Source organism: Crocodylus siamensis, chromosome 13, assembly GCF_052110815.1.
Source record: "Crocodylus siamensis isolate JL-2025a chromosome 13, ASM5211081v1, whole genome shotgun sequence".
Lineage (NCBI taxonomy): Eukaryota > Metazoa > Chordata > Crocodylia > Crocodylidae > Crocodylus > Crocodylus siamensis.
The window spans coordinates 24,327,799-24,355,371 of NC_143407.1; the positions used below are offsets into that span (position 1 = coordinate 24,327,799).

General features: G+C 43.4%; 1 protein-coding gene across 4 annotated transcripts in view; it reads left to right on the forward strand.

Moving 5' to 3' along the window:
* SPNS3 (SPNS lysolipid transporter 3, sphingosine-1-phosphate (putative)) overlaps positions 1-27,573 on the forward strand; it is a 69,665-nt gene that overhangs the window by 9,272 nt on the left and 32,820 nt on the right. For 3 of the 4 annotated variants that reach the window (XM_090026590.1, XM_090026589.1, XM_090026592.1), the window contains exons 2-8: positions 7,618-8,036; positions 8,920-9,083; positions 20,581-20,646; positions 21,984-22,120; positions 23,679-23,830; positions 25,001-25,067; positions 26,135-26,325. In XM_090026590.1, coding sequence (XP_089882716.1) covers positions 9,071-9,083; positions 20,581-20,646; positions 21,984-22,120; positions 23,679-23,830; positions 25,001-25,067; positions 26,135-26,325 — 626 coding nt within the window. In that variant the 5' untranslated portion in view covers positions 7,618-8,036; positions 8,920-9,070. The remainder of the gene's footprint in view (positions 1-7,617; positions 8,037-8,919; positions 9,084-20,580; positions 20,647-21,983; positions 22,121-23,678; positions 23,831-25,000; positions 25,068-26,134; positions 26,326-27,573) is intronic. The other variant, XM_090026593.1, reaches the window with a different exon arrangement.

The window sequence follows — 27,573 nt, forward strand, 5'->3', positions numbered from 1 at the left end:
GGCAGCCATGGGCTGGATTGGTGGGGTGTGGGGGCAAAGACTACACTTGCATGACACTGGCCAGGCAAGCTGTGCTGCATGTGCCTCCTGCCCCACCCCTCCCTTCCCAGTCAGCTCCTAGGCCCTAGCATGTCAGCAGCCACCCTCCATGCACACCCCTACACACACACTATACAAGACTAAGACTTTATTTTGAGCTGTCATGCAATCACCTCTGTGTACACTACTCAACATAAATCAGGGCAAAAATTATTTCTTTGAAATGAAATCAAAATATGTTACAGTAGATGTTTGGTTTTTAATATATACTTTGTTAAAATGATAGCTTCTGAGATATTTTACATGAGGCCCTCGACAGCTCACCAAAACTTATTAAGTGACCTTCCAGCCAAAATAATTACCCACCCCTGCTTTATATCCATGTAAGCAGGAAAGATAGGAGAGCCCGAATGTAGGCACAGACTCCTTTTTACCAGTCATGGATGGAAGAGTGGTGGTACAGAATGACTAAGCTACTGTCATGTATATAGGTTTGCTGCTCTCCTTTCACTGGGATCAATTTGAACGCTTTTTTTCTTGCCTTAAGACATTCACTCCAAGATGCTTTTACTTAGATTGCCAGTGCTTGTCTGTCTTAAATGACAGGCATAAATTAAGTTCTTAAAATGACATGCAGCTAAAATGAATGGCAGTGATAGAGCATCTTCTGTTTTTTAAATGATGTTCGACAGCTTAGCATTTAAAAAACCCTACTAAGAGTTGAATCTTGTATTTCAGCACACAGAGCCTTGGGGAAACAAAGCGCTAAATAAAGACAACATGTTCCATCAACAGCTTATCTCAAGCTCTCTTCACAGGAGGAAAAATAAAAGCAGTACATTGCTGGTGTTTGTAAATATTTCTTGGTATATAAACTGAAGCATATACTTACAGAGACAAATGAGCTACCTGACCCGGTACAATGGGACCCCAAAGTAGTCCAAGCACCAAGAGCTTGTCTAGACTAGAGAGCATGGCATTTGAACGACATTAGTGTACTTGCAGAAGCAACCCTCTCTGTGCGGATGCAGTAATTACTATTATTCAGATGTATATCCCACTTTGTCTGGAAAGGCTCAGAGCAGGTAATAACAGGTATAAAAGGCTTATTCTGGTTTGGGAAGCAAACTAAGTTTTTATAATGAAAGAACTGCATCTGCTCCTGAACTCGTTGAAAACTGGATTTGGGAGTAAGGAAGGACGTTCCAGAAGACTAACTACTGGAGGTGGGTGGAAGAAACTAAGAAGAATGTCACTGGGTAGGAAGGTCTGTTATCTGGTTGTGGGTATAACTCCAGCGTTGGCTTCGTCTCATCTTCTTTGCAAAGTAAAATCAGTTTGTTTTTCTGTAGATGCTATACTGTGAACTCCTTTGGGGTGATGAAAACGCAGGTGGCTTGAGCTATATTTGGCTGCTTAAGCAACTGAATTGCTCCACTGGTTTACATTTGCGTCCTTACTTTTGTGGCTTTTTTTTTTTTAAAGAAGCATTTTCTTAAAGGGAGTTTGAAAGTATTTCTTCAATAGAAGTGAATTAAGGATTAGAACATTGTAAGGGAAGAGAAATAGCACTATGCAGGCTGGAAAATATAGGCAACAAGATGAAGTGACTTGCGTAATCCATTAATGCTTGTTTTGTGACTTGGGCATCTCCTGCAACTGTCCTAGACTTTGAAAACAAGAGCCCTTCTCAACTCTGCTTAGCGTGCTACAATAGCAAACTCTTTTAGCTTTCAGTCAGACAAGTAGTCCCACTGAAGTCAGTTGAAACACTCGTACCAGCAAAGACGAGTCTCATACTGGTATGACTTTCAGTCTTACAGTATTTGAATTAAGAGATCATAGTGTTACATTGCAAGGGGGTATGGCTAAAAACTAAGCATTACCCATTTATATCATCTGGGCAGTCACTTTGGAGTGTATTGAAGTTGGTCCTTAAGTAGGATATTTGGCTGCTTTCTCAAACCAAAGTAAAGGGGGAGTCAATAGTCATTCATCTCTAAAAAGAGCTCAAACCCACAAGAGGGATCCTTCACTTTAGCCTAGGGGAAGATGTATCATTCAGCGTTTGTAAACTCCAATATGCTGCCTGTTCACAAGAACAAAGTAGACAAGTGCAGCAGGGAAGAGTTGCCTGCCTGCTTATATTTAGCTTAAATACAAGTAGGCTGCACTGTACTACTTTGTCTTTCTAGTTTTCTTGTATTCCTGTCTCTTCCATATGCTTGACACACTCACACACATCAATCCTGGACGTGAACTAGATACAAACAAGGAGAAATCATGAAATTCTGATATTGGCATCTTAAAACTCTCTTCTCGGAAAAGCAAAATTGTCTAATTTCAAAGTGGGCAACAGCTAACATGTCTCTAGGCAGGGAAGAAAAAGCCCATACTTTGCCTAAGTCACTTGTAACTTTATACGATGCAATTTTGAGATGCCTTATTCCAACTTGCCTCTATCTGAATACAGCTGGAAGAAAGGATATAACGCTGAACATCAGTTTTGGTGCCCAGTCTCAGTTGTTTAGTGACGCTACAGGCAGGTGACAAAATGCCTTGGGGGTTTGGTCGTCAGATGTTTTATCTTTTCTCTTGTATTAGGTATCAAACAGAAATGAAAGCCTGTATTTTAAGTTGAAGGATTTGTGTGTGGCAGGGGGGAATAAAAGCCCCCTCAAAATAAAGATTTTCTCTGCTCTTTGACGTTTATCTGTCGAGGGTATGGTCCCTTATACCATGGTGAGAGTGCTGGTCTCATTCCTGAATGTATTTGTAGCAGGACGGGACCTTAGGGTGCCCTCCGTACCGTGTCAAATGTTTTCCAAGCACTCTCAGCATCTCGCCCGCCACGTCTTCGATGTTATGTATTTATTGTAGGGGGGCTCCTTGGCTACGGTTTCCTGCTACGCGCCGGACCCACCTCGGTCTCCTCGGCACCTGGGCGCTCTACAGCCCTGCCCCGCTCCGCGTCCTGTTGACGCTCTGTCCCTTCACAGTCCCGTCTCACTCGGGCTCTCTGGAGTCCCGCCTCACACGGCACCTCACGGTGCTCAAACGGTCGCTGCCCCTCTCTCTCTGGGCCTTCTCGCTCACCCCGAGCCTCTCCGGCGCTCAGGTTCTCCACGGCCTTGTTCTGCCTTCTGGGTGCTCGGCGTCAGCCCTCCCCCAATACTGCGCCTTGGCCTTGGCGCTCGGGGTTGACACCTCCCCCTCTGCTGCGCCCTTACAGACGCTTTGGATCAATGCCGTCCCTGCACTGTCCTTTCTGGCGGTCTGGGAGGCACGCTCCCTCTGCTGCACCTTTTTTGGTTTCACGGTCACTGCCCACTCTCCGGGGCTTCTCGCACTGCCCACGCTTGGGGCCCCTATGAGGCCTCCTTTATCCCCTTATAGCCTCACCCAGTCCTCCAACAACCAAAGCACAGGCCCCTCGGCTATAACACAAATCTACGCCTCGTGGCTGAAACGTCCTCCGAACCACGCCACAGGCGTTTCGTCTCTCACCCGCGCCACGAGCTGCTCGCGCATCCAGGCCTTTTCCTTGTCAGACATTCAGGGCCGAGCTCCTTCCTCCTTGGCCTCGGGCTGCCCTCTGTCTGGGTTTTGGCCTGCGATTTATGTCTGAGCCAGGCCCTGCCCCGTCCGTTCAGCTGGCCAGACAGGTGTGCGTCCTTAACTCCCTCCGGTTGCCCCTAGCCACCAGCACCTGAGCCACTACTCCGGCTTTCCAAGTAGCAGGCCCCTCAGTGCCCTGCCACAGTTTTCATCCTCAGACGCTGATGTGAAGTCAGGCAGTGCTGCTGTGCCCATTTTGCTGATGCGGAAACTGAGGCATAAACAGCCTGACTTGTTCGTGGTACAGAGGGACTTAGGTTAGAGCAGAGATTCTCACAGGTCTCTGGAATTGCCATCTTTTCCCCTAACCACGGAAATACCTCCTTCTTAGTTAGCAAACTGACTATAAAGACCTGCCTCAGAATAGCGTGTGGTACATGCCGTCAAAATCACAGACTGTCACGGTCAAATAATGCTTCTAGAGACTTAGCGGTACCGTAAATACGGCTAGGCGAAGGCCCTGTGTCGTCTTTTGAGATATTTATGATCAAAATATGTATCTGTGTTTTAAGAAGCTAAGAGAATAAAATCTTATATTCTTGAAAGCAATAAACCAGAATCTGGTAGGTAGCGCTGTGATCTAGCACATTAGTAAATCTCTGGTGTCTGTTTAGCTGTGCTTTTAAAACAGCACGAGGAGTTGTGAGGTGAGTTAATGCAGGCAAGCAACATGATAACCCAGAAGGGAGGTGATGGATGGAGAATGATGTAATACACCAGAAATAAGGAGAGAACAGTCGCAGTGGACTGTGTATTTCCTTTAGCAGTGTGTCTTACTTTGCAGGCACTAACACAGTAAAAATGGGGCACTGAAGTGGAAGAGCGAGTTAATTTTCATGGAAGAATGAGTTAATGGAAGAATGAGTTAATTTTCAGGGTGTGGACAGCAGCCAAGGTGTTGGCTTGTTTCTAATAAGAATAGAATATCTTCAGGGACTTGTCAACCTCCCGAGAGGTGCAGATGAAGGAAGACTTCCTTCAGCACCGACAGCGGGTTTGAATGTATACCATGTACGTGTTTGTTTCGAGTGTTATCAAGGGACCGGTTGAGTTAATGACTGTTTGCTTGGAAGCATTAATAATGCTGGAGAGAGGACTACTGTCATAGCACATACGGAGGATTTAAGGCATAAGAGAACAATACAGAAAACAAGGAAGATCCATACAAGGAATGCTAAAGACGTGCTGTCCCTTGTAGCTTATAAGATAAAGGCACTATTTTAATGTATTATATCTTCTCCTTTCACCCCTTCAAAGGTGGTGCCACTTGCTTAACAAATAGGAACCTGAGATGGAGAGGGACTAAGTGGCTTGTCCGTGGTTGCGGGAAGGCTGTGTCAGAACGGGGAATTGAACCTGGGTCTCCCACATCTTAGGTTTTCATTAGAACCAAGGGACACTTGTTCTCCTTTAAAGGTGTTTTGCCCTTGCTTTCAGGGAATGAATATGAGCTGAGTGCTGACTGACTGAAGTTTTTCTAGACGGTTTCTGTAGATTATTTCTGGACCCTGTAGAAAAGCTAATACTGATCACTTGTCACTGAAGTGGGCATAGGATTGCCATTAGCTAAAACCTCTTTTAATTCATGCTCTTGAGGTGGCTGCCTTTCAGTGATGCTATATGTAACTCGCGTAGAAGCTTGGCATGAAAAACACTTTATGAAAGGGAAGATGCTTGCGATTAGTATGTCACAACTAATACAGTGTGATGTTACCTAGTGTTACACAAAGGCAAAAGGAAGACAAAACTTAGGTACCATAAAAAGAAAACTTTAGCTTCTTAATGCCAACAATGGTGTGTGGTGGCATAAATGTTGTGTGTTATCCCAGAGGGGATAGTGCATTTGCCACCACTTTCATTAATAGTTAAGGATGTCCTCTACTTCTCTAAGGATGAGGATGATAGGATGATAGGAAATAGTTCTGAAAAGAACCTTACAAGGTTATCCGGTCCAGGCTCTTGCTCAGGTCAGGATCGTCTGTGACTAAACCATCCCAGCCAAGCATCTAGCCAGCCTGTTCTTGAAAAGGTCCAAGAATGGAGATCCTATAACTTCTCTAGGTAGTCTGTTCCTATGCTTGATGCCCCCTCCCCCCCATCAGAAAGTTAATAGATTCATAGATGCTAGGGTCAGAAGGGACCTCAACAGATCATTGAGTCTGACCCCCTGCCTAGGCAGGAAAGAGTGCTGGGGTCAGATGACCCCAGCCAGATGCATATCCAGCCTTCTCTTAAAGACACCCAAGGTAAGGGAAAGCACCACCTCCCTTGGAAGTCCATTCCAAATTTTGACCACCCTTACTATGAAGAAGTTTTTCCTGATATCTAGCCCAAATCTTCTCTCTGCGAGTTTGTGATTATTGTTCTTTGTTTGTAACCGTTGTTCCTCCTAGTCTCCAATTTACATTTACTTTGCCGCAGCTTAAGGCCATTGCTCCTAGGCCACAGAGGAAAGCCTGCCTCTGCCCTCTCTGTAATCACCTTCCAGGTATTTGAAGACTGTTATCTAATCCCCTCCCTGCCCCCACAACCTTCTCCAGACTAAATAACCATACTTCTTTTAGCCTTTCCTCATAAGTCTTGCTTCCCACACCCCTAATAATTTTGTCACTCTTCACTGGACTCTTTCCAACCTGTCTGCGTCCTTTGTGAAGCATGGGGCCCAAAATTGAACACAGTACTCCAGCTGAGGCCTCACAAATGGTCAACGGAGCAGAAGAATCACTTTCCTTGATTTCAAAGTGATGCTCCTGATAATACAAATGAATATGCTGTTGACTTTCTTTGCAACAAGAACATACTGTTGGCTGTGTGGTTTAGCTTACGGTTTGGTTGTGAGCTATGTGGTTTATCTTATTCAGCTTATGGTCTACTGCAGTGGTTAGACTTGAGGCACCAGTCAGAAAATTCAAGCTCTTCTTTTTCTGTAGTTAAAAAAAAAAAAAAAAAAAAGGGAAAACCAATAGAGCAATTCTTCAGTTGCAAAGAACTCAAACCACAACTGGTCAGAATGTTTTAAACACTAAGAATTCCTATTTGAAATTTCTGGATTTAAACATTATGAATTCCTATTTGAAATCTCTGGGTTTATCTTATAAATCAAGCTTGCACACCCAGAGTGGGACATGGCACTCTGCAGCAGAACCCTCAAAAAGATCTTAAGGCACCCCAGGGTCCCACATCACACTAGTTGAGAGTCACTGGTCTACTGTAATCCCCAGGTCCTTCTTTGCAGAACTGCAGCCAGCCAGTCATTTCACAGTCTGCATTGGTGTATTCAGTTATTCTGACTGTACCCATCTATGCCAGCAGAGTAAGTGATGTGCAGCTTGGGACTGCACTGCCTGAGCTCAAACCCTTGTCTGTGCAGACACACTGAGACATTGAACATTCTCCCCTTAGGAGGTCTCCCTCTACTTGCCTGCCACTTCTTGATCTTAATGAAAATAAAAGGGAGGTATGTTGTCAACCACCTTAAGGCATGTTCTGTTTGTGGGTGTTTCTTGGGGCTTCTCCTTCCCTACACCCCATCCACATGCCGACCTGGGCATTATGGTGCTCGGTATTCTAATTGTAGGCAACCAGCCAGGTTTAGTATTGTTCTTTCTCCAAGAATGTCTTGATTTATAGGGACGCGACACATGTGATTAGTTCGATTGCCCTTGAGATGTTCCAGATTCAATTCTTCCATAATTAATTCATAAGTCAAAAGCAAGGTATTAACATTAATACATAAATCGCTGAAGTTCACAATCAAATTAATTACTCACAAACATCTGAAATAAATTAAGTCATGATGGTCTAAAAAGTACAAATCAAGTCAGTTTATAAATAATTTTCAGGCCAAGTGAGCCCCCAGTGAATTAATGTGCACTCTTAATTCAACAGACTCCCATATCGTGTAGCCCACTCTTATAATCACTTAATTAATTCTGGTCATGTGGCTTTGATCTGTTCTAGGGCTCCATCAGGATACAGCGCAACAAAAAGAAACCAAGCCATACGACAACAAAAAAAGAAGTGGTAATGTCCCCGCCTCACTCACGCATCCCACTTTTAACATCTGAGTACTAGGGTCCAGGACAGATCCTTTTCAGGGAGGCCCTGGATCATGGAAGAGAAAGATACCCCTCTGGGTATCCCGGCTGTGGAACCGGCTTGGTGCTTTTCTGGTCTCGGCGTTCTGGAGCTCGCAGCAACTGGGCTGCTTCCTGCTACCCCGCCATACGGTTTTGTTCAGGCTCTTGTAGCTGGTTCTTGGCATGGACGTCTGACGTCACGCCCCATGCACCTCTCCAGTCTCAGAGAGCATATATTTATAAACTGTGGGGATAGTTCTGCTCACTGCTGTGTGGTCTCCATTCCTGTATTTGCATCAGGTAAGCAACTTACAGTTCCAGCCCTTTCCGGGCATTTTGCCTGGGTATTTTGCAGTCCTCCTAAGCTGTGCAAACCCTTCCCACATGGTGTCCAGTCGTGCTGTGACACTGACCCAAGTGTAGGACTTTGCAGTTGTCCTTGTTGAATCTCATGATTGATTGTGGACCATTTTCCCAGTCTGTCCACTTAATTTTTTATCCTAGTCTTGTCCTCCAGAATGTCTGCAACTCCCCCCATCCTGGTGTCTTCTGCAGATGTGCTGAGCATGCATTTAATTCCATTGTCCAAATCATTAATGAAGCTTCCTAACTGCAACTTTCTAAAAACACTGAAGGAAATTGTTAGTGAGAAGCAATGTAACTGATACCAAATACTCTACCTTTGCAGAGACATATTTTTTTAAAGAGGATAGCCTATATTTTCATGCAGTCAGTTCATGGCTTTTGTCATTAGCCATAGCAAATGATTCCTCCTCTGTGAGGCTTTACTGGTAATTAGGTGAGTCTAATGGATAAGTGATAAAGTATGCAGTGATCTCTTAATGGCCCTTCAGGGATTAGTATTTCACCTGGTATAACAAGGAATCTTGCCAAAGGATAGCCAAGATTGTTAACCGACATGCAGCTCTGGCTACTTTACTGAATTCCACTGAGTTGCATAACTCTGTTTTCCTGATTTGATTATGACAGGAGCATCCTGATGACTTTCAAAGCTAGATGATAAGAGACTGGCCCTAGTCTGAAAAAAGTAACTGGTGCTGGGTAGAATAGTGGAGACCAGTTAAACTGCTTATTGGAATCAGAGCCTTGGCAAATATCATCACTGTCTAACTTGTTTATGTAAGCCAATATGGTCTTAACTTGTTTTATTCTATGCTTGAAGGAATCCCAGATGGAACAGAAAGCAGCGCTCCAGCCAGGTGGAACTTCCTCCTTCATGACTTTACCAACTGCCTTCTTCACAACAATATAGGCAAGCATATTCCAAGGTTCCTAAAATCCTAAAGGATGTGTGCAAATTGGAAGGAAGCTTAATGACACAAACATGTAAGTACTCTGGTCACCTTGTAGTATTAGAATACATATTGTGCTTGAATAGGAGATGCTGTTGGCTCACTGCACCGTAGTGCCTCTTAAACTCAAAATCATACATACACCATTCCTCATGGTAGATATTTGTAACTTGCTGTTCCCCTTAACTGCCCCACCAGTTACCTGTTGGTTCAATTAGTAAATCAGGCTTCCTTCATAGTTTCTAGGGTCAGAAGGGACCTGAGCAGATCATTGAATCCGACCCGCTGCCGTGACAGGAAAGAGTATTGGGGTCAAACAACCCCAGCAAGGTGTACATCTAGCCTCCTCTTAAAGACCCCCAGGGTAGGAGCCAGCACCACTTCTCTTCCTTTCAGTCTTGTGCCTCAGCTTCTAAGGGCCCTCTGTTCTAAATGTGGTTCAAATCCAGCCCAAGGTGACAAATCTCAAAAAGAAACAAAGCACTCGTCCTAATCTCTGATCCACTTGTGGTTGCTACTGCTTTCCAGGTCTCTCTTTCCATGGAACACTCTTTGGGGGCTGGTTTCCCCATATAGGAAGTAGGTCTGCTTTAAGGCTACCTCACATTTTGTAGAATATTATTGCATTCAGCAAATTTGTTCAAGCTGCTTCCTGCTTTGCTACAAAATCCTAATGTTTCAACTTAGACTTACCCAAACCGTATCCCTGTGCACATTTGTAAACTTTGGGAATTGCATCAAATACCTCAGGAATGCAAACGGTAGTCTTATCCACTCTCGAAAGCTTGTGTGCAACTCTCGCTCTCCTAGATGGTTCATGGCTAACTGCTCTGCTAGCTGGGTGTGCTGGGGAAAAAGGAAGTTATAAGGAACAGAGGTATATCCACTCTTAACATCAGAGTGCTAATCAGGTTCTCAGTTCTGCCACAGATTCTGACTGATTTTGAGTGAGTAAATTAACCCCTGTTCCTTGGTTTACAAAGGGGAGGTGATCATAGCCAGATGAGGAAGCCGGAATATTTCTGGTTTGTGTTTCAACAAGACCTTTGTTAATGACCATTTTTGAGTTAGCTTTCTGAGAAGGCCTGGCAATGTGGCTTGTCTTCAGGGCTGCTCACAGAAATGATAACTATTAACATTGCAGAGCATTTAGCCCAAACAGGGTGACTGCAAATAAACAGGATCAAAAGCACTGATAGAAGAGGTTTTCAAGCAAAACTTGTCTGTTTGTTTGTTTATTCTGTTAATAAGACATGTTAATAGTAATTCTCCTTCCCATCAGCTCTCTGTAAATTGTTCTCTGTGGGTTCCAGGCACAGTGTGTGTGCTAGCAGCCTCTTCACTGGCCTGAATGAAGCTAACAGAAATACACTGGTGGCTGTTATAGCATGCAGCTTCCACAAGTCTTAGCTTGTTAACTTTAGTATTGCTCTTGTGTACTATAAGCACTTTTTCACTAGCTCCCTCCTGTTTATATCAGTGTCTCATTTCTTGCTAATAAGAGTGGCAGCACAGGCTAGAGTTGTGGCCAAGTAAGGGTAGGAACTTCAGCTTCTCAGGCTACGTAGTTTGATACTCAGAGCGCAATGCAAAGATCTAGCAGGACTGCTGATCAGATGTTAAGTGCATGCCACAATGGATAGAATGCTTGTTTGTTTTTTTTCTTGAATGAATTAATAATGTCTGAGCAAAATTTGAGTGTTTAATGACTACAGTTAAAGCAAGTGTCCTGTCTAAACACTAAAAAAAGTGAGAAGGGGAGAGAGAAAGAAGGAAAGAGAGAGAGAGAGAAAGAAAGAAAATAAATCTATGGCTTAGCCTGCTGAGTGTCAGCTGACCCATTCTAGCTACTAACAAGTGCTGTATATATTCATCTGGGGATTCTCAGTTGCATTTGCCAGGTTCAGCCATCAAAACAAGCCTTTAGTACCAAGGCCAGATTCAAAATGGTGTGAGGAAATGTCTTCCAACTGTGCACAAGAGTTAATGCCAGCAACTTAGAATAAACAGGTTCTGAATAGCTCCTACCATAGAAGGATTTAACTGCTGGTAACTTGCATGATGCAACTGTGAGCCCTAAATGGGGAGTAAAGGGAATAATCACAGGAGGATGATGCTATACTACTAGGGAGGGAAGCACTTGTGTGTTACAGTGACAACTAAGGACTTTAATGTATCTGAGGTATCTAGACAGTATAGGCTCCTCGTGAACTTTAATGCATAACTGGTTAAATGAGATGGGTCATCCTATCCAGGCAATAGGAAATGTGGGGTATAACAAATGGTAATTGTGTCCCAGGTGTTGTCAGAAGTCTGTACTCTGTAAGCAAGAGGTGAACTGGAAGATGTCTCTGGACTTCTGACACGGAATTTGTCCCTGATCATTTTAAGAGACCATGAAGTCTCTGTGGGAGAAATGGCCTAATGAGCACCAAAGGTAGAGCAATTGGTAGAGCAATGTTGGTGGTGTGTCCCTGTGAACTAATAGGGCAAGTCTAGGTTATAAAAGGCTTCTAGAAAGAAAGATAAGCTTATCTGACAGCAAAGAAGGGGAATGAACAAAGGGCCACCAAAGCAGGTATGCATGATCATCCTGGGGAGCAGCTTCAGTAGTTGAAGTTCAAGGTAGGTGTGATGATGTGAACAGCAGAAAGGTCAAAGTTGTAGAACATGAACAAATAACAACTCAAATACTGCCTAGATGACTGAGTCAAATGAAAGCAGTGTCTAAGAGGATATATATATATATTTTACATCAAAGTGCCTGGAAGAATGTTGTTCTTGTCCAACCTGGTAAACCAAAAGGAGAGCTTGGATAGAAGCCTTTATTTTGTCCAAGTTGAACTTGGAGTTGATGACATGACATTGGTAAGGAAATGGTCTACAAACCTGGCGCTGTGTTTTGGGCAAGTCCAATATGGAAAAATAGAGCTGAGTCACCTGCATAGAGAAGTCGGGTCAAAGCCAAGTAAGTCTTAACTATCTATGGCAGCTTGTTTCTATAATCTTCGAGTCCAGGAGTAGATGTTGGGCATTCTGTGACAATGGAGAACTTTGTCAGAAGGGAGATCCAAGCTACCAGTTTTGGGAGTCTTGAGTGGCTTTTGCATCTGTAACTCCCCTGAAACACAGGAGACTTGGGTATCCTGGATGGGTGGGAAAAAGTTTATGGGAGGGGTGGGGAGTTTGTATACTTGCCCTGGGTATACAGAGCCCAGGCACTGCTATGCTCTCCTTTTGAAAGGACACTCGAGGTGATAAATTAAAATGTTTCCAAAGTTTGGGGCTCCATTTCTTTTTAATTTCTTATTTAGCTTGATTTAGTTGTTTTGTCTTTCTCCTTCCTGCTGATGATAAACCCAACTTTCTGCAGAAGCGCACAAAAAACAGTGCTGTGTGATTGCCTAAGCTCCTTCAGGAATGCACATGCACACACATTCTGCAGACTGGTTTGAGGAAAAATATTTAAAAATTGGAATCTAACATAATTACGTGTTCCTTTACAGGGCAAGTTTAAGTCTTCAAATTTGATCATGGCTACATGCAAATGGAGATATTGGTGATGGTGTTCAGTGGCTGGGTTTCAGTGATTGCTAGACAGATCATTTTCTGGAGTGCTGGCTGCTTAAGCTTTTTTTAAATAGAAAAGATTAATAATGAAACTGGTCCAAAGTGTGCTAGCGTAAAGGTGATTGGAAGCTCCTGTTGTTTGTCCTAGGAGGCGTGGGTTCTTTCGTACTGTAGTGACACCTAATGGCCCTTTATTGACTTGCATAATTAACAGTTTAAACTGTCCCATTTCGTTGTGAAGCAATACATTCATTCACACTGATTCATTACAGAAATAACTTGCTTCTTATCTAAAACAAGCCACATTCAGAGCTGAGATGATTTTGCCTAGCTTAGAAATGCTTAGTTCTCAAGGTGAGCTTTTATATTTTATTTCTGGCCTAATTACCTACCATTTTTAATGGGGCAAGGTTGTGCTGCTTCTTATTAGATATATATTTTAGCCAGAGGTATATAACCACTTGAGGTGCATGTGCTTTTAATATGTTAGCTTATCCTTTAGGTTTTTGGAGCGACATCCTGTTAGGATGATTCTAGCAGGATAGTAGATTAATCTCCCTCTGTTGGTCACATGCAGTCACAGCTGATGACAGTATTGATGAAAGCTGCACCATGAATTATAGTGTGAAACTTTTATGGATAAATGCAATTTTAGACTTATTTAAAAGAACTTTGAGGAGTAACTGTTTTTGCCAAATGTTTTAATTCAGCTAAATTTAGAGCAGGATCAGGCCCTCTGGTTCATATAGACCCTGATCTCCAAAACAGAAGTGTTGTAATATTACACACCACTCTGAATTGGAGAGGGTCAGTTTTTCAAAGGAACTGGTCACTCTGGGTATGGATACATTTCTTTTCTTTTACAGTCCACCCCAAAGTAAGAGATGCTTATTGATTTAAAAAATGTAGCCAACTGCTCTCTTTATGCATCAAAAATAATTGATGATGTTACTATCCCATCTTTCTAGACTATTTTAGGTGGTTGTCTAGCTTTTAGCAGTGTAGTTTCAGGCCCTATGCCTAGTTTGCAGTAAATTCCCTTAATAGAGGAGTATAAGTACCAAAGCCAGTTGACAGGAGAACTGGAAAGACGGTTGAGATTAGTTGTCAGATTTCTAGCCCCTTCCGCCACAAATAAAAGTAAAAATAGAAACCCAAAATTTAGAGTTCAGCTGTCAGAGTTCCTTATGAGAACTGGTATTAGACCATTTGGAAGAATGGTAAACCAGAATTGCTTCTCAGGTCTTTGAAGTGGGTAGCAAGGGGTCCATAGGCATGTCTACACACTCTGGAAGAACCTGCATTTATATCCCCCCAAAATGTTTTTTATTGTAGAATATAATTGCATATTGCTACAGAATGTAAATGAGGCTGCAGCAAATTCTGCTGAAGTAAAATTTCTTCCTTCTGTTCCCTGCCTGGTTTCAACTCCAAGATAAGTTCTTCTGTTTTGTTTTCTGGTAATCCGTGCTCCGTGACTTAGTGCAGTTTCCTTTCACCTCTTAATGGCCAGGGTGAGGTTTTTTCCAGATATTAAACTCTAGTTAAATAATAACTGATCTATACCCCCCAACCTTGGCAATGGTATTTACAGACCCTTAATTATAAAACTTGAAGTAGAAGTCTATCTTGTTTGGGTTGCCCACAGTGTTTCATATGAGAGGAGCAGTGAACAAACTTAGACGCTGCTCTCAGGATGCCGTTCTGATGTTCTGATACTTTTAGCCCTATTTTACAGATGGGGGAACTGAGGCACAAAGAAAGTGACTTACCGTAGGCAGGATTTTTCTCTACCCAGTTGCTTAGTACTCTGTCCTGCACAGTGAGTCTTTCTGCATTTACATCCTCTTGTGTTTGGATTCATAGTAGAAGATATTTTTACAGCTGTGTCAGTAAAAACCACAGGCCTGACTGCCTTTTCTGCAGAAGCTGCCATGAGGAACCTTCAACCTAAGGCTTCATAACCAGGCTTGCGGGTAGATCTTTGTCGCAGGAAGTGACTCTACAAGGTTGTCTTCCGCATAATGTGAGGGAAATTAAGGCCTATCTGGTTGTGCTTGAGAGATTGAAATAGGGTAGTTTCATGTCCCGTGGAACATGGAGAACTCTGTGCCAGAGTGGCTCAGTGAAACAAGTGAGAAGAAAGGTGTAAAAGCTGAGCTGCCCCATGGCAGGAGGAACTATGGCACAACTGAACCAAGTGAAAGAGCCGCTCAGTTTTCACAGGCATCGGGAAATATTTCAGCAAAGAGAACTTACCTAGTGGTCGGGGTGCTCTGCTTTATTAATTTAATAAACTTTATGGATTGGTATCTTGTGCCAGGTAAGATTTCTTCCTCTTTTTATGAAACAGAGTTCTTAACCAGTCTGTTAATCTCATAGTTGTCAGGGAAATATCAGCCTCAAAGGCCTTTATTTTGGGGGCAGGGACAGGGGGACCACCATAAATCCATCAAAGCAGCACAGATATGTAGACTTGTATTTAATTATTTATTTTGCATGATAGGTTTTGCCTGTTTGTCAAATTCCTGCAAAATTTCCATTTGTAAAATTAAAAGGCCAATAAATGATTGATTCAACTTTCGGAAGCAGCCTGCTGACAGTTAATCTCCGGTCATTCATGTCTGTAACATGCTTGGATCTGATTAGTTATTTAACCATGAAATTACTATAAATGGAACCCTGGCATAAAGTGTGATCAGTCAGTTTCTGTGCAGGACTTTGGCTTGGTGGGGCAGGATCAGGTGTCACCACACCTTCTTAAGATGTGATAGACTGCTCCTTTTTACATGTAGAAATGAAAGGGTACTGTCCTCCCTGCTGCTTTAGGCTGGAGATAGGTTTGCTTATATAAGGACTGATGGGTCATCCATGCTTCATTTTTTTCCTAAAAGGGTTAAGCGGCCAAAAATTCCCCTTTTTATTGGACCATAACTGACATATTTAATCTACTCAAACTTGGCAATCTTAAATATTTTTGACGGGGTTGGGGTGTTTCAGAATCTTTGATGGATTGGTTGCTTAGTCTAACTCTAATAATAAGGCTGAGTGCCTTAACTAGATAAGTTACTTTGTACACATAGATGAGATTTTAAGCGCCATGGATTTAATTCTCACAACATACAGCTTTAGCAACTGTGAGGCTCCCAGGAATGTGCACTATATGGTTCCAGGTTTCTTCCTTCCCAAACACTAAAGAAAATGAATGACTTGACCTGAACCAGGAATGGGAAACAAATAGGGATATGAGCTGAATGAAATATCAAGACTGTTAAGTACTTTTATCCATAAAGGGAACTCTCCTTTTTGTCTAGGCATTAACGTTAATTCTCCTTCAGCAGAGAGGCTTGAGGAAAATAATTGGGGTTAGAATGTGTGAGAAGAGAGTGCACCGAGGATAAATGTGTGAGATAACAATGGACTTTCCATGGCTTAGCACATCTAGATAGTGTTACCTGTTATTTGGTTCACTAGTGACCAGAACTATTCTTGATCTTGATTGGAGGGAGCTAATAGTGACTTACCAAGAGCAAGTATTAGGATATCCCAGATTTACAGTTGGGGAAATCGGAGGGGCAGCCACTGTCAAGGTCATACAGAAATGCTAAAGCAGAGCTTTCCAGATATAAAACACAGACGTTCCAGATGTTCTTTCTGTACCTCAACGGCAGCATAGCATTGAAACATACTTCATTTAACTCTCGAAGAGCCCCGGTATATGTAACTTGATTTTCTAAGTGAAAATTACAGATAATGTGGTATAGCAACGTCCTGTACGTCTGCGTAACTCTTGCATCAACCAACTTCTCTTTAATGCTTCTGTGTCGGTGGAGGTCAGATTCCTAAAATGAAGCACTTGGCTTAACAGATTAATGCAAGAAAGCAGGGTAAATGCAGGCATCAACTTGCAAGTGTGTTGGTAGCAGTAGAGAAAGTACGGTTTTGTGTTGTGGGCCCTCTTGAAGATAGGGTCTACAGAAAGCAGATCTTCTGATAGCAAACTTTTGTCCTTGGTTATATGAAAGAGGAAATTGGGGTCATATGAACTTTGCCTCTTTTCTTATCCTGTTACTGTGCATTGACATATAAGTCAGGCTACTTTTAGCTTCATGGGCTTGGTACGTGAAACCAAACAATTTGATAACTTGACCTTGAGCTGAAGCGCTTGGTTTGGGGTGGGCTGAGGTTACGGTTGGAAATGGTATTTTTGGTTATATTGTTTGTTTTCTGATAATACTGTGCCTTGATCAATAGCTTCCACATTCTACCCCAGAAGCGTAGGTTGTATCTAGTTTGATCCATTTCTGGTGAAGTTAATGATAGCATTTAATGGCAGCAACCAGGACTGACTTAGTGTGGTTTTGCTCAAAGAAACTCCCAGTGAATTACGGCTGCTGACTTTTCAGTCACTTATTAAGCTTTCCAGAGCAATAGACCTTTTAAAAATAAAAATCTCTTGCTTTTACATGCAGTACGTGATCAGGAGCGGCTTAGAATTTGAGAATCTCAATGTTACTCTTTACATTATTGACTAGTGACTTAATATTGGACTAAGAGTATACCTGCTGGGAGTCACCACTGTAGCTGCAGTGAAGACATACAGGAACTAGCTTAAACTAGCCATGACAGCCTGGACTAGAGCTCAGAACAAGTTGGGAAAACCCATCCAAGGAACGTGGGATACCTTACACTTAATACATGATTAACCAGTTAATCACTTCTTGCATAGTAACCTGGCCACATATTTATGCAGTTAATGGTATGATAAAACAGGGAATAAGCCACAAAGTTTTTAGACAAAATGGGTGTAGTAACTCTGTGGCTAGTTCCCATTGCATATTAAATTGAACTTGTGGCTAACACTGCTTAGTTGGTCAGCACTCTGAGCCCCAAGAGTGCACCAGTCAGTCTTGAAGGAGTCCTATGTGTTCCCTAAGTGCTCCCAGCCACGAGCACACTGGGCACCCAGCTTGCTACTTGCTGGTGCGGGGGGAGCCTGGGATCATGATTCCGGGCTCCCCCTGCACTGGCAATAGGGTATGATTGGGATCTGATCCCCAGTCCCACAATTACACTTCCTGCCATGCACATGTAGCATGGCAAGAAGTCGATTGCAAATCAGATTCCATTGCACCTTTAATTGAACCTCTGTTAACAGCCCAAGAGGCAAGGTAAGTACTCTTGTTGTTGGTCTGTTTTCACACCTAGATTGCTACCAGAACTAGAGCTATCTGGTTTGCAGAGTAGCATAGATAGTGATGGTAGTATAATATAGCCAGAGTAGTCAACATCACAGTCAACTATCTTCCATAAACCACAAGATGAGAGAGGGTTCTGTGTAAGCTAAGCCATTGGAAATGAGACTCTGACCGCTTGTGTCCGTAACTAAATTTTTGGTAAATAAGATATTCTTTAAAACACAAGAACTAAAACCTTTAAACTGATGTAATATCCTTCATTACCACAGGACTGAAGGAAAGGAAACTTCACATATTTTTGTGACTCTGGTTTCTGCTATCAGGTTCTTATTTTTATCAGAGGGCGAGGGAGTTACAAAACATCAAGATTGTGTTAAGATAAGAGCTTCCCCCCCCTCCTTCCCCAGCACCCTACCAAACTGTGAAAAGCCATGAAGTGGCTGAAGTGCCATCTCCTGAGCTTCAGCCATGGATTTATAACAACAGTTGTTAGAATCATTTGTATTTTGTCCAGTGTCTGAGAGGCACAAGCTGGAACATCTCTGTACACTGGAAATGGTGATGTATCTTAGTAGAAATCTAGAAGTTCTTTCTGCTCAGACTAAATATTCTAGGATTGCTGGCTATGTGAAACTAGGAGCTCCTGTGTTGCAAATGCCATCTGATCTGATGAGCATTCTTGCTACAAAGGGCACATGCCACTGATCTTGTTCTGCATGGTGTCTACCTAAGCCTTGGATTTATAAATTGCTTATATATCACTATATATGTAAATGACTCTAGAAATTACTGATTGTAATGAAAACCGTGGGTGGGTGCGGAAAGTGTTGCAGGATCTGTACAGTAAACTAGGAATAATTTCCTGAATGAAGTGCTGGAAAATAGGTTATTTAGACACTTTTTAGTATCTCATATACCAAGGGTTGGCAACCTATGGCCCATGGAGATTTTGGAGGCAGCCTGCAAAGCTGTGGCTTCAGGAGCGTTCAGCAGCAAGAGACTCCCTGCACCACGCCACAGTTGGCACCAGGATCTTAGCTGGAGAGGGAACTGCCCACATTGCCCCACAGTTGACCGCCTTGGGCTCCAGCAGAGGGGCTGTCACTGTGCCCACATTGCATTTGGACAGCTTAAGGTGTGACAGAGGGAAGGTTTTACCCATAGTATGCCAGTCAGGCAGCATGGACTCCAGCAAAGGGGTGGCTTTCTCCCTGCCATCAAGGGCAGCAGGGAAAAGTGGCAGCATCCAGGTCCTAGTGCCCACACAGCTCCTACCTGAGTTGGGTACTGGGCTGCATTCATAGAGCGTTAAGGCCAAGAGAGCAAGCCTTACAAGGAGAGACTCGAAGACATGGGACTCTTCAGCCTGCAGACGAGAAGGCTCAGGACAGCCTAAAAGTACATAGGGATCTGGGAGAACAGTTGTTCACCAGGGCTTGCCAAGGGATAACTAGGTCTAACGGCCCCAAACTTCTAGAAGGGCAGTTTAGACTTGATATAAGGAAAAACTTTTTTACAGTCTGAGTGTCCAAGGTCTGGAACAGACTCCCCCCCGAGGTGGTGCAAGCACCTACTCTGGATTCATTCAGAAGGCATTTGGATGTTTATCTTGCTGGGATCACTTGATCCTTTTAGACATGGGCGACTGGTGCCGCCTTAGTCAGGGGGGGCACATGCTCCCCCCAACCAGTCCCGCCAACCAGGAGGGGGTCCCCCTGTGGCCGATCCCGCTGCCCAGGGGGAGCCCCGCAGCCGATCCCGTAACGGCCAGTCACTGCGGACAATCACTGCAGCCACTTCTGAGAGCGGCTGCAGCGATTGGCCAGTGCTTGCAGGGGGGGGCACCAGCACTCCCGCCTGCCCCCCATGCACCCTCGTTCACCCCCTACATGTCACCACTGCCTGCAGACTTCTTACCTCTGGCAGGGGGCTGGACTCGATGATCTCACGAGGTCCCTTCCAGCCCCTAATGTCTGTGAAATTGCCAGCAGGTTGAGGAAAGTGATTCTTCCCCTCTGTTCGGCACTGGTGAGGCCACATCTGGAGTCCTGTGTCACGTTTTGGACCCCACCACTATAGAAGGGATGTGGACAAATTGGAGAGTCCAGTGCAGGGCAATGAAAGTGGTTAGGGGAGCGGGGCACGTGACTTCTGAGTAGAGGCTGAGGGAACTGGACTTATTTAATCTGGAGAAGAGAAGACCAAGAGGGGGTTTAATAGCAGACTTTAACTGCCTGAAGGGGGGTTACAAAGATGATAGAGCTGGACTCTGTTCTCAGTGGTGGCAGATACAGAACAAGGAGCAGTGGTCTCAAATTGCAGCAAGGGAAGTTAGGTTAGATATTAGGAAGCATTTTCTCACTAGGAGGGTAGTAAAGCACTGGAACAGGTTACCCAGAGAGGTGGTGCGATCTCCATCCTTGGAGGTTTTTTAGACAAAGCCCTGGCCAAGATGCTATAGTTGGGGATGGACGTGCTTTGATCAGGGGGTTGGATTAGAGAACCTCCTGAGGTTGCTTCCAACCTTAATTTTTTATGATTCAGTGACTTCCAGCCTTTCATCAGGAGATGTTGCCAACCCCTGTTGTATGCGGTAAAGATTGCAGTCCTCTGTTACCCAACATTCGGCATTGACAAGCCAAATGCACCACAGCGCTGCAAGCCCTGGTCTAGACATCAGTCTTCAAGGTGGCAAATGAGAAAAACTGCAGCTAATGTATGGTGTTCTCTACTAAACTTTGATGTGGGGTTTTCTCTTTGCAGGGGTACTGCTAGATATACAGAAGTACTTCGGTATCCATGACAGCAAAGCTGGTTTATTGCAGACAGGTAAAGAGTGTGTCCTGCTCAGAGGAATATGATCTGTTCCACATACAGCTTGCTGGTTTCTAAAAATGAACTATAGCTGTTCTTTTCTTCCTTGTTTTGTTTCTAGTTCCTCACTACTGCCTTGCAACTTTGAGTGCTAAAACAGTTGGCTCACAGATGTATGGATAAAAGCCACTGACTGCTGACTTTTAATCAGACTCAAAAAAGTTTCTTTACTGAGAGGGCTAAACTTTTTTTTTGGTCATTTAAAATTGTTACGGCCCTCAAAGTTGGGAGTTGGAGTGGGATTCTTGGCCAAATTCCTGCTTTAACAATAACATCCTCCTAACAAAATTCTACTGCTCTTTCTGTAGGCCAGGCAGTAAATACCTTTTGCCTAAACTTAGTGAGTCAAATATGAATTGGTCAGACCTATGATCCCAGAGTCTGAGGGTTGGCTAACTTTTAGTTGCTGTTGGTTTGAATGAATGTGCTAAATAACATGGCTATGCAATCCCTTTATTTAGCATGGGATCATTTAGTATCTGTCACCCTGAAACAACTAAGGTCAGAGTTCGTGGGTGTTGGTTGTAGCCGTGTTGGTCCGAGGACATAGGCAGACATGATTCTTTGGGTAAATCTCATACCTTTTATTTGACCAACCAAAAATTTTAGTTGGTCTAATTAAAGGTATCAGATTTACCTGAAGAACTATGTCTGCCTAATGTCAGAGTTAAAATTCGGACTGAAGAGCATGTTTTGGGAAATAATGGCACATTTTGGGTGGAAATGTGAACTAATGAGCATGGCTGACAGCACTGAGCTGTCTTCTTAACAGAGTATTAAGAAACCCTTGTCTCATTCAAAGAAGTTTAAAAAGAAGTGTGGAGGGTGCAAGAAGCAATGGTACAGATTTTTTAACAGTATATGGAAGAGTGAATTTATTAAGGCACCTGGGAGAAGTTTTTCAGTCATGCATATGTGATAACCTCATGAAATACTAAAGCACTAGTCTGCTTGCATCCTGGTGACTGGTTTACACTTAACGTTTTGCTGCTTGTGGTTTCTGTTTCTTCATCTGTAAATGCTTACTTCTAGCCAAGTCACTGCCTAAACCAGAACTATTAAACCTTGCTACCTCAGGACTAGAAGAGCTAAAGCTGCTGAAATATTAGCCTGTTTTAGTATGTCTCTTGGGAGTGGTGATCTGCCCACAAGTTCTGCAAATTTGATCCTTCCTTTTGACATTTAGCCCAACAAATAGCACATGCATACATAGTACTGCCTCAGGGGAAAAAAGGGGTGTCATAAGAATGACTTGCCTAGAATTCTCAGATTGGTATATTTTTCTTTTTCAGTCTTCCTCATCTGCTACATGCTATTTGCACCCGTCTTCGGATACCTGGGTGACCGGTACAACAGGAAAAAAATCCTTGGTGTTGGTATCTTCCTCTGGAGTGGTGTGACACTAGGCAGTTCATTTATCCCGGAATCAGTATGTCACTGGCTTATTCTGGGATGGTACTCTTGAGTCAGTGGAGCCTGGGGATAATGGACTTTTGTTTTGAACCAATCACGCTTTTTAAAAAAGCTTTCAAGCAGCCTGGTAGACCCTGCTTCTTAAAAGTGAACAGTTAACCATGTGTAGGAATGCTTTACTGGGGATTGTAGTATGCCTCTCAAGCCATGGAAGGTATAGAGTCATGGGATTACTGTAACATAGTGTATATGCATAAAGATTAAGCCTGTGAATTAAAATTGTAGAGGCAGCTTGTTTTCCATTTTTGAGTGCTTGATTTTTCTAAAACAGTAGGGCTTTTTAGCTTCATAGTGTGTAACTTTGCAGTTTAACAAACTGAAACCGAAGTCTACCACATGGCATCATTGACACCACTGGCTCATAAGCATGCTTAGAGTGTTAGATCCTTCGTGGTGGCACATGGTATCCTGAAATAAAACAGTCTCCCTGGATCCTTCAGCTGTGTTGCATACATCTTTTCAATTTTACCATTGCTGTTATTAGCAGTGAAAGTGAGAAGAATGCCCCTTCAGTGGAATGCCTGGGCTCTTCTCTTTAGTTACAGCTACAGCCACCGTGGACCTGGTTCCACAGTGGCAGCTCTGGCATGGTTGGCTGTCCCAGGAAATGCTGGATACTCTGGGCCTTGGTGATCTGTTAGGCATGTACCCAGAATTATTAAGGTGGCTCTACTTGGGTTCTCTTCTAAGAGAAAAGTTATGATGAGCTCTACTAATCATTTCAGGAGTTTCAGTTAAGCACTAATGTCTGTACAAAGATCATGCACCAAATGTATAAAATGTCATGCTATGTATGAAGCAAACTTTTAGCTTTCTATTAGGAATATCAGTTTGTAATGAAATTCTACAGGTGGTTCAGAGAATTTCCTCCCCCCCCCGGTAAGGGAAGCCTTCACGACATGGACCACAATGGAAGCAGCTGTTTGGTGCTAGTCTTAATCAGATTTTTATTTTCAGTCATTGTACCACTTTAAGTCAATTGGGAAAGGCTTAGTACCCCTTCTCCCAACTTTTAATAAGCAATGTCTCGATGTGTGGTACAAGGCTGTCTAAAACAGACAAGAGAAAGTGAGCAGTTGCCTTCCACAAGATGGAGATGATGCACTCGATGTGCATTCCACTAGATGCTTCATCATGTACTGGACCTATTTGTATAATGCCCTATTAGCTCAACTTCTTGGGTGTCCACAGTAGTTCTCCATCTTCACTAAGGGGATTAAGATTTCCTTTTCACTGAGTGGTGTATTCTGAGGTTTTTCTCACTGCCTCTCAGATCCTTAAACAGGCTTCTTTCCCTATCAATTTTGTGAAAACATTGTACACTAGTGCTTCCAAAAATGGACTAGTGTGAGTTGATAACAGAATGTTAATTGCTGTCTACCCGTGTTCAGTACAAGGGACCAATTCATGTAGTGTCTTTGCTGTTCTGAACACTGGTAAGAATACCCTTCCTGTAAAAGAAAGCTTTCATTTCATGTGCATATTTTGGACCATACTCTGTCTTCTGCCTCCAGTACAGCTGGTTATTCTTTCTTTCGCGAGCACTTGTTGGCATCGGCACCTCCAGTTACTCCACCGTGGCACCAACTTTCATTGGAGACCTATTTGAGGAGGGGAAAAGGACCACAATGTTGTCTGTCTTCTATATCTTCATCCCAGTTGGAAGGTATGTCTTTTTACCTATTGTTGAACCTTATGGGATTTTTTCAGGTCAGGACTCTCATACAGCATCCTTTTTAGCCTTGATTATGTCCAACTGAGCCTATACCTTTATTCTGACTTCTTCACGGTAGGCCAACACCCAAAAATAATTGGCTAGGATTTCCATAATTATGTTAAAGTACATAATTTAAGTCACACCTTTTATAATTTTAATGGAGTTTTGTGTTCATTTTGGAAAACTTAAACACTAATGTTGTGCATGGGCAGGCCCCCATTAGTTGGGAAAGTCTTAACATACATATATATCTTTTTAGATAGGTGAAAGCTAGGTTTTCTTCTCAGAAACAAGAAACAAAGTTTTCTTCTCAGTTGCCAGGAAACTTTTTTTTAATTAAAGTACTTGCTCTTGAAGAACAGAAACACTTGAGATTAGTTTTCACTTGCAATAAAATCCATAGGGAAAAAAAGCATGCTTGTTAGTTGCAGGTCACACTGGAACCCAGGCTCCCAGTTTAAGATAAAGGAGTCTACACATAGTATAATTCATCTGGCTTTTGTAAATGGACTGTAAGATTTACTGCAGGTCCCTGCTTGTGTCTGGATGCCTGGGTTTGTCCTAATAGAATAAACATGTATATTCCCTATGAATATAAATTCAGTGAGATAGACTGAAGAATACTTTCTTTCCGATGCTGTTTTCTAACTTTGGGTTCCTTTCATTTACAATCATCTTCATGAAGAAGGGTGGGCCCAGGCAGAGGTACAGTGCATTTGACTTTTAAGCGTTTATGGGATTGGGGCACTGGAGTAACAGCTTTCTCTTATTTTTTTGGACCCTTTCTAAGCATTCCCCACAAACTCATTTGCTTCCCAGTCTGTGCCTGTGGGAATAAGGAAAGGTGTGCTAAGCATTTCTGATTCAACAACATGGATATTAATGACCTATTTGTGGTAGAAAAAGTCCTAGTATAGACCTGATTTGGACATTGTCATCACAGTCTGTTTGAGCACTGTTAGCTTCTAATGGGAAGTACAATTAAATTACCATGGAGAAGAAACTACAACAAAATCTTCCAGTGTGCCCCTCAATAAAAATCCCTCTGCTAAGGGTCGGTCTTCTAGTGCATGAATGGACACTGCACAGAAATCTTAATGTATTGTTTTTCTTTTACAGTGGCTTTGGTTATATTTTGGCATCTAGTGTGACACAAGCTGCTGGCCACTGGCATTGGGCATTCAGAGTGAGTGTCTGCTTTTTTATATTGTTTTTTTCCCCTTTCACCCCTTCTCCACTTTCCCCTGGGATCTGATCTATTCCTTGTAAAATTTCAGTCTTGACTGAATCTGTGTAATGAATTTTGAGTCTCCTAGCTTGCTTACAAGGCAAGTCAGCAGCCACAGGGAATGAGTGACAGCTGCTTCCAGCAGTCAGGTGCCCTGATCTTTAGGAGCAGAAATCTAATTTTTTAGATCAAGGGTGACCTACATGCAGCTTGAATACCACAAGTGGCACAGGCAGTCTCTGCATATAGCACACAGCATATCAAGGCAGGGACAGGAAACACAGTGACAAGTAGGACAAGAAGCAGAAAGCAGAAGAGCGGGTAGAGCAGTAGCTTGGGCAGAGGAAGGGGATCAGAGTGGTAGTTGGAGGGTGCAGGGCTAGCTTATGGTACATGTGCCAAAAAGGTTGGTCCCCACTTTCCTGGTTATGCTGCCTCCCAAGCAAAGTGAGTTGTCTACCTTCAAGGTACTTGCAGGAGTAGAAGCATCAGTACTGAGATGACTGCTTGGCTGGGTGCCACCCCTCGTGCAAAACTGGCTGCTCTGCACAGTGGGGAACTTTCTCTGCATTTTTCCCACAGAACTATGGGAGACCATTGGTGGATTCATGCAAGAACATGTGAGGGCATGCCAGTGTACTGCACTTCCTCACAACAAAATCTTGTCCTATAGTTGCATGGTGACGTACAGCAGGGGTAACCAACCTGTGACACACGTGCCACAAGTGGAATGGGCAGCCTCCATGTTTGCCACGTAGCAGATCAAGAAGGGGCAGGGAGCAGAAAGCAGAGCAGCAGACTGGAAAGAGGATAGGAGTGGCACTCATGTTGGGGTGTGAGGCTTAGTTTGCGGTACACCTGCCAAAAAGGTTGGCCCCCATTAGCCTAGAGAAAACAAATAAGGTCTCTTCTAGGCCTCGCTGCAGGTCCTCGCATATACATGTTTAACAGTAAGACTTCTGACTATTACCTGCTCTTCAGTGTAAGGGGAACAGCATTCATGACCTTCAGTCTTGTCTCTACAGATAACACCTTGCATGGGAGGGTTGGCACTGGTTTTTGTCATTCTGCTAATCCCTAACACAACCCAGAGAACAGCTAAAGGTTTTGGAGGGCAAAGCATCACCAACACAACCCAGGTAGCAGCCAAGGAGCATGAACCACACAGCACTGCCCACACAACCTGGTGCAACGATGTCAAATCACTTGGCAAGAAGTAGGTAATCATAGTTGCAAATATTGCTTATAGCCCAAAATAGTTGTTAAACCAGTAGGCAGTGTGATTCTGGATCCAGATGGCAGTTGTGTCCCACAAGCATTTGTTCTGTACTTGAGTACTATAGTATATGCTGCAGGGTATGTAGGTTGCCTGAAGCCCTCATAATTAATTTCCCTGCTTTCTTAATTACTGGGGCACTACAAATGAGATCGAGGAGTGACTGTTTCTCCCTACTTATGTGGAAAGGAAGAGGCAAAGCTGCTAGCATCTGGGGATAGAGAAGGCAAATGCCTGGTTCCCCTCTTGTTCTAACTTAAAAATAGGCCTGACTCAATCCAAGCCCTGTTGTGGATGCAGTTTAAATCCTGATCCAAATCTGCCACCAAACTGGGCCTCTAATTTATAGGTGATATCTGCCCCACGATTGCAGGTAGAATACAGAGTGTAGACTTACCTGCACCAGCTCATGTACCACAAAGCTGCAGCAGCACAGGTTTCATGGACAAAGTCCTACCAGACTTGCACTGCCTAGACAGAAGCAACTCTTCTAAGTCTGTATGGTGCAAATCTACCCCGCTTTCTGTCTGCTATTGAAGTTTCAGATAAATGAGCTATCGGAGAGTAATGGGGCTTTGTAACTAAGCCAGGGTCAGTGAAACACCTGCAGATTAGGATGAATATACTGCTGCTTCGTGCTGCCCTGTCTCTGCTTTTCGACTGAGGGCTCAAAGGGCAAGGACTGTCTTGTTCTCTTTGTATAACACCTTGCATGATGAGGCCTTCCCCTAACACAACACGGTGATAATATCAAACACAGATAATCATCAGGTGAGTGCCAGTTGCTGAAATCTTCCAAGGCTGACTTCCAAGCGTACTTCCAGTTGATAATATGTACCCTAGGGTGAGGACTGAGGGAGATGGCAGCACCAATCCAATTGTTATGTTGGGCGGTAACCCATCTGATTTCTCCTGTTCTGTACTGGCAGGAATAGCATGTTCCTTGTAATGATGGTTTAACAACAGCCTTTGCAGAGTAGAAGGCATTTCCTGCCCTGCATATCTGACAGAAGCAAGGTTTGCCCTTGACTACACTTCTTCCTGGGCATTTGTTCATGTGAGAGGCTCCAAGAGGTAGTAAATAATTGCAGCTCCCAGTTACCTGCACGCACAGCCTTGGGAATGCCCAGCCTGTTTTTTTTTACCACCAAACAGCCATCTCTGAAAAGTGCCCAGAGGAAGATGGGT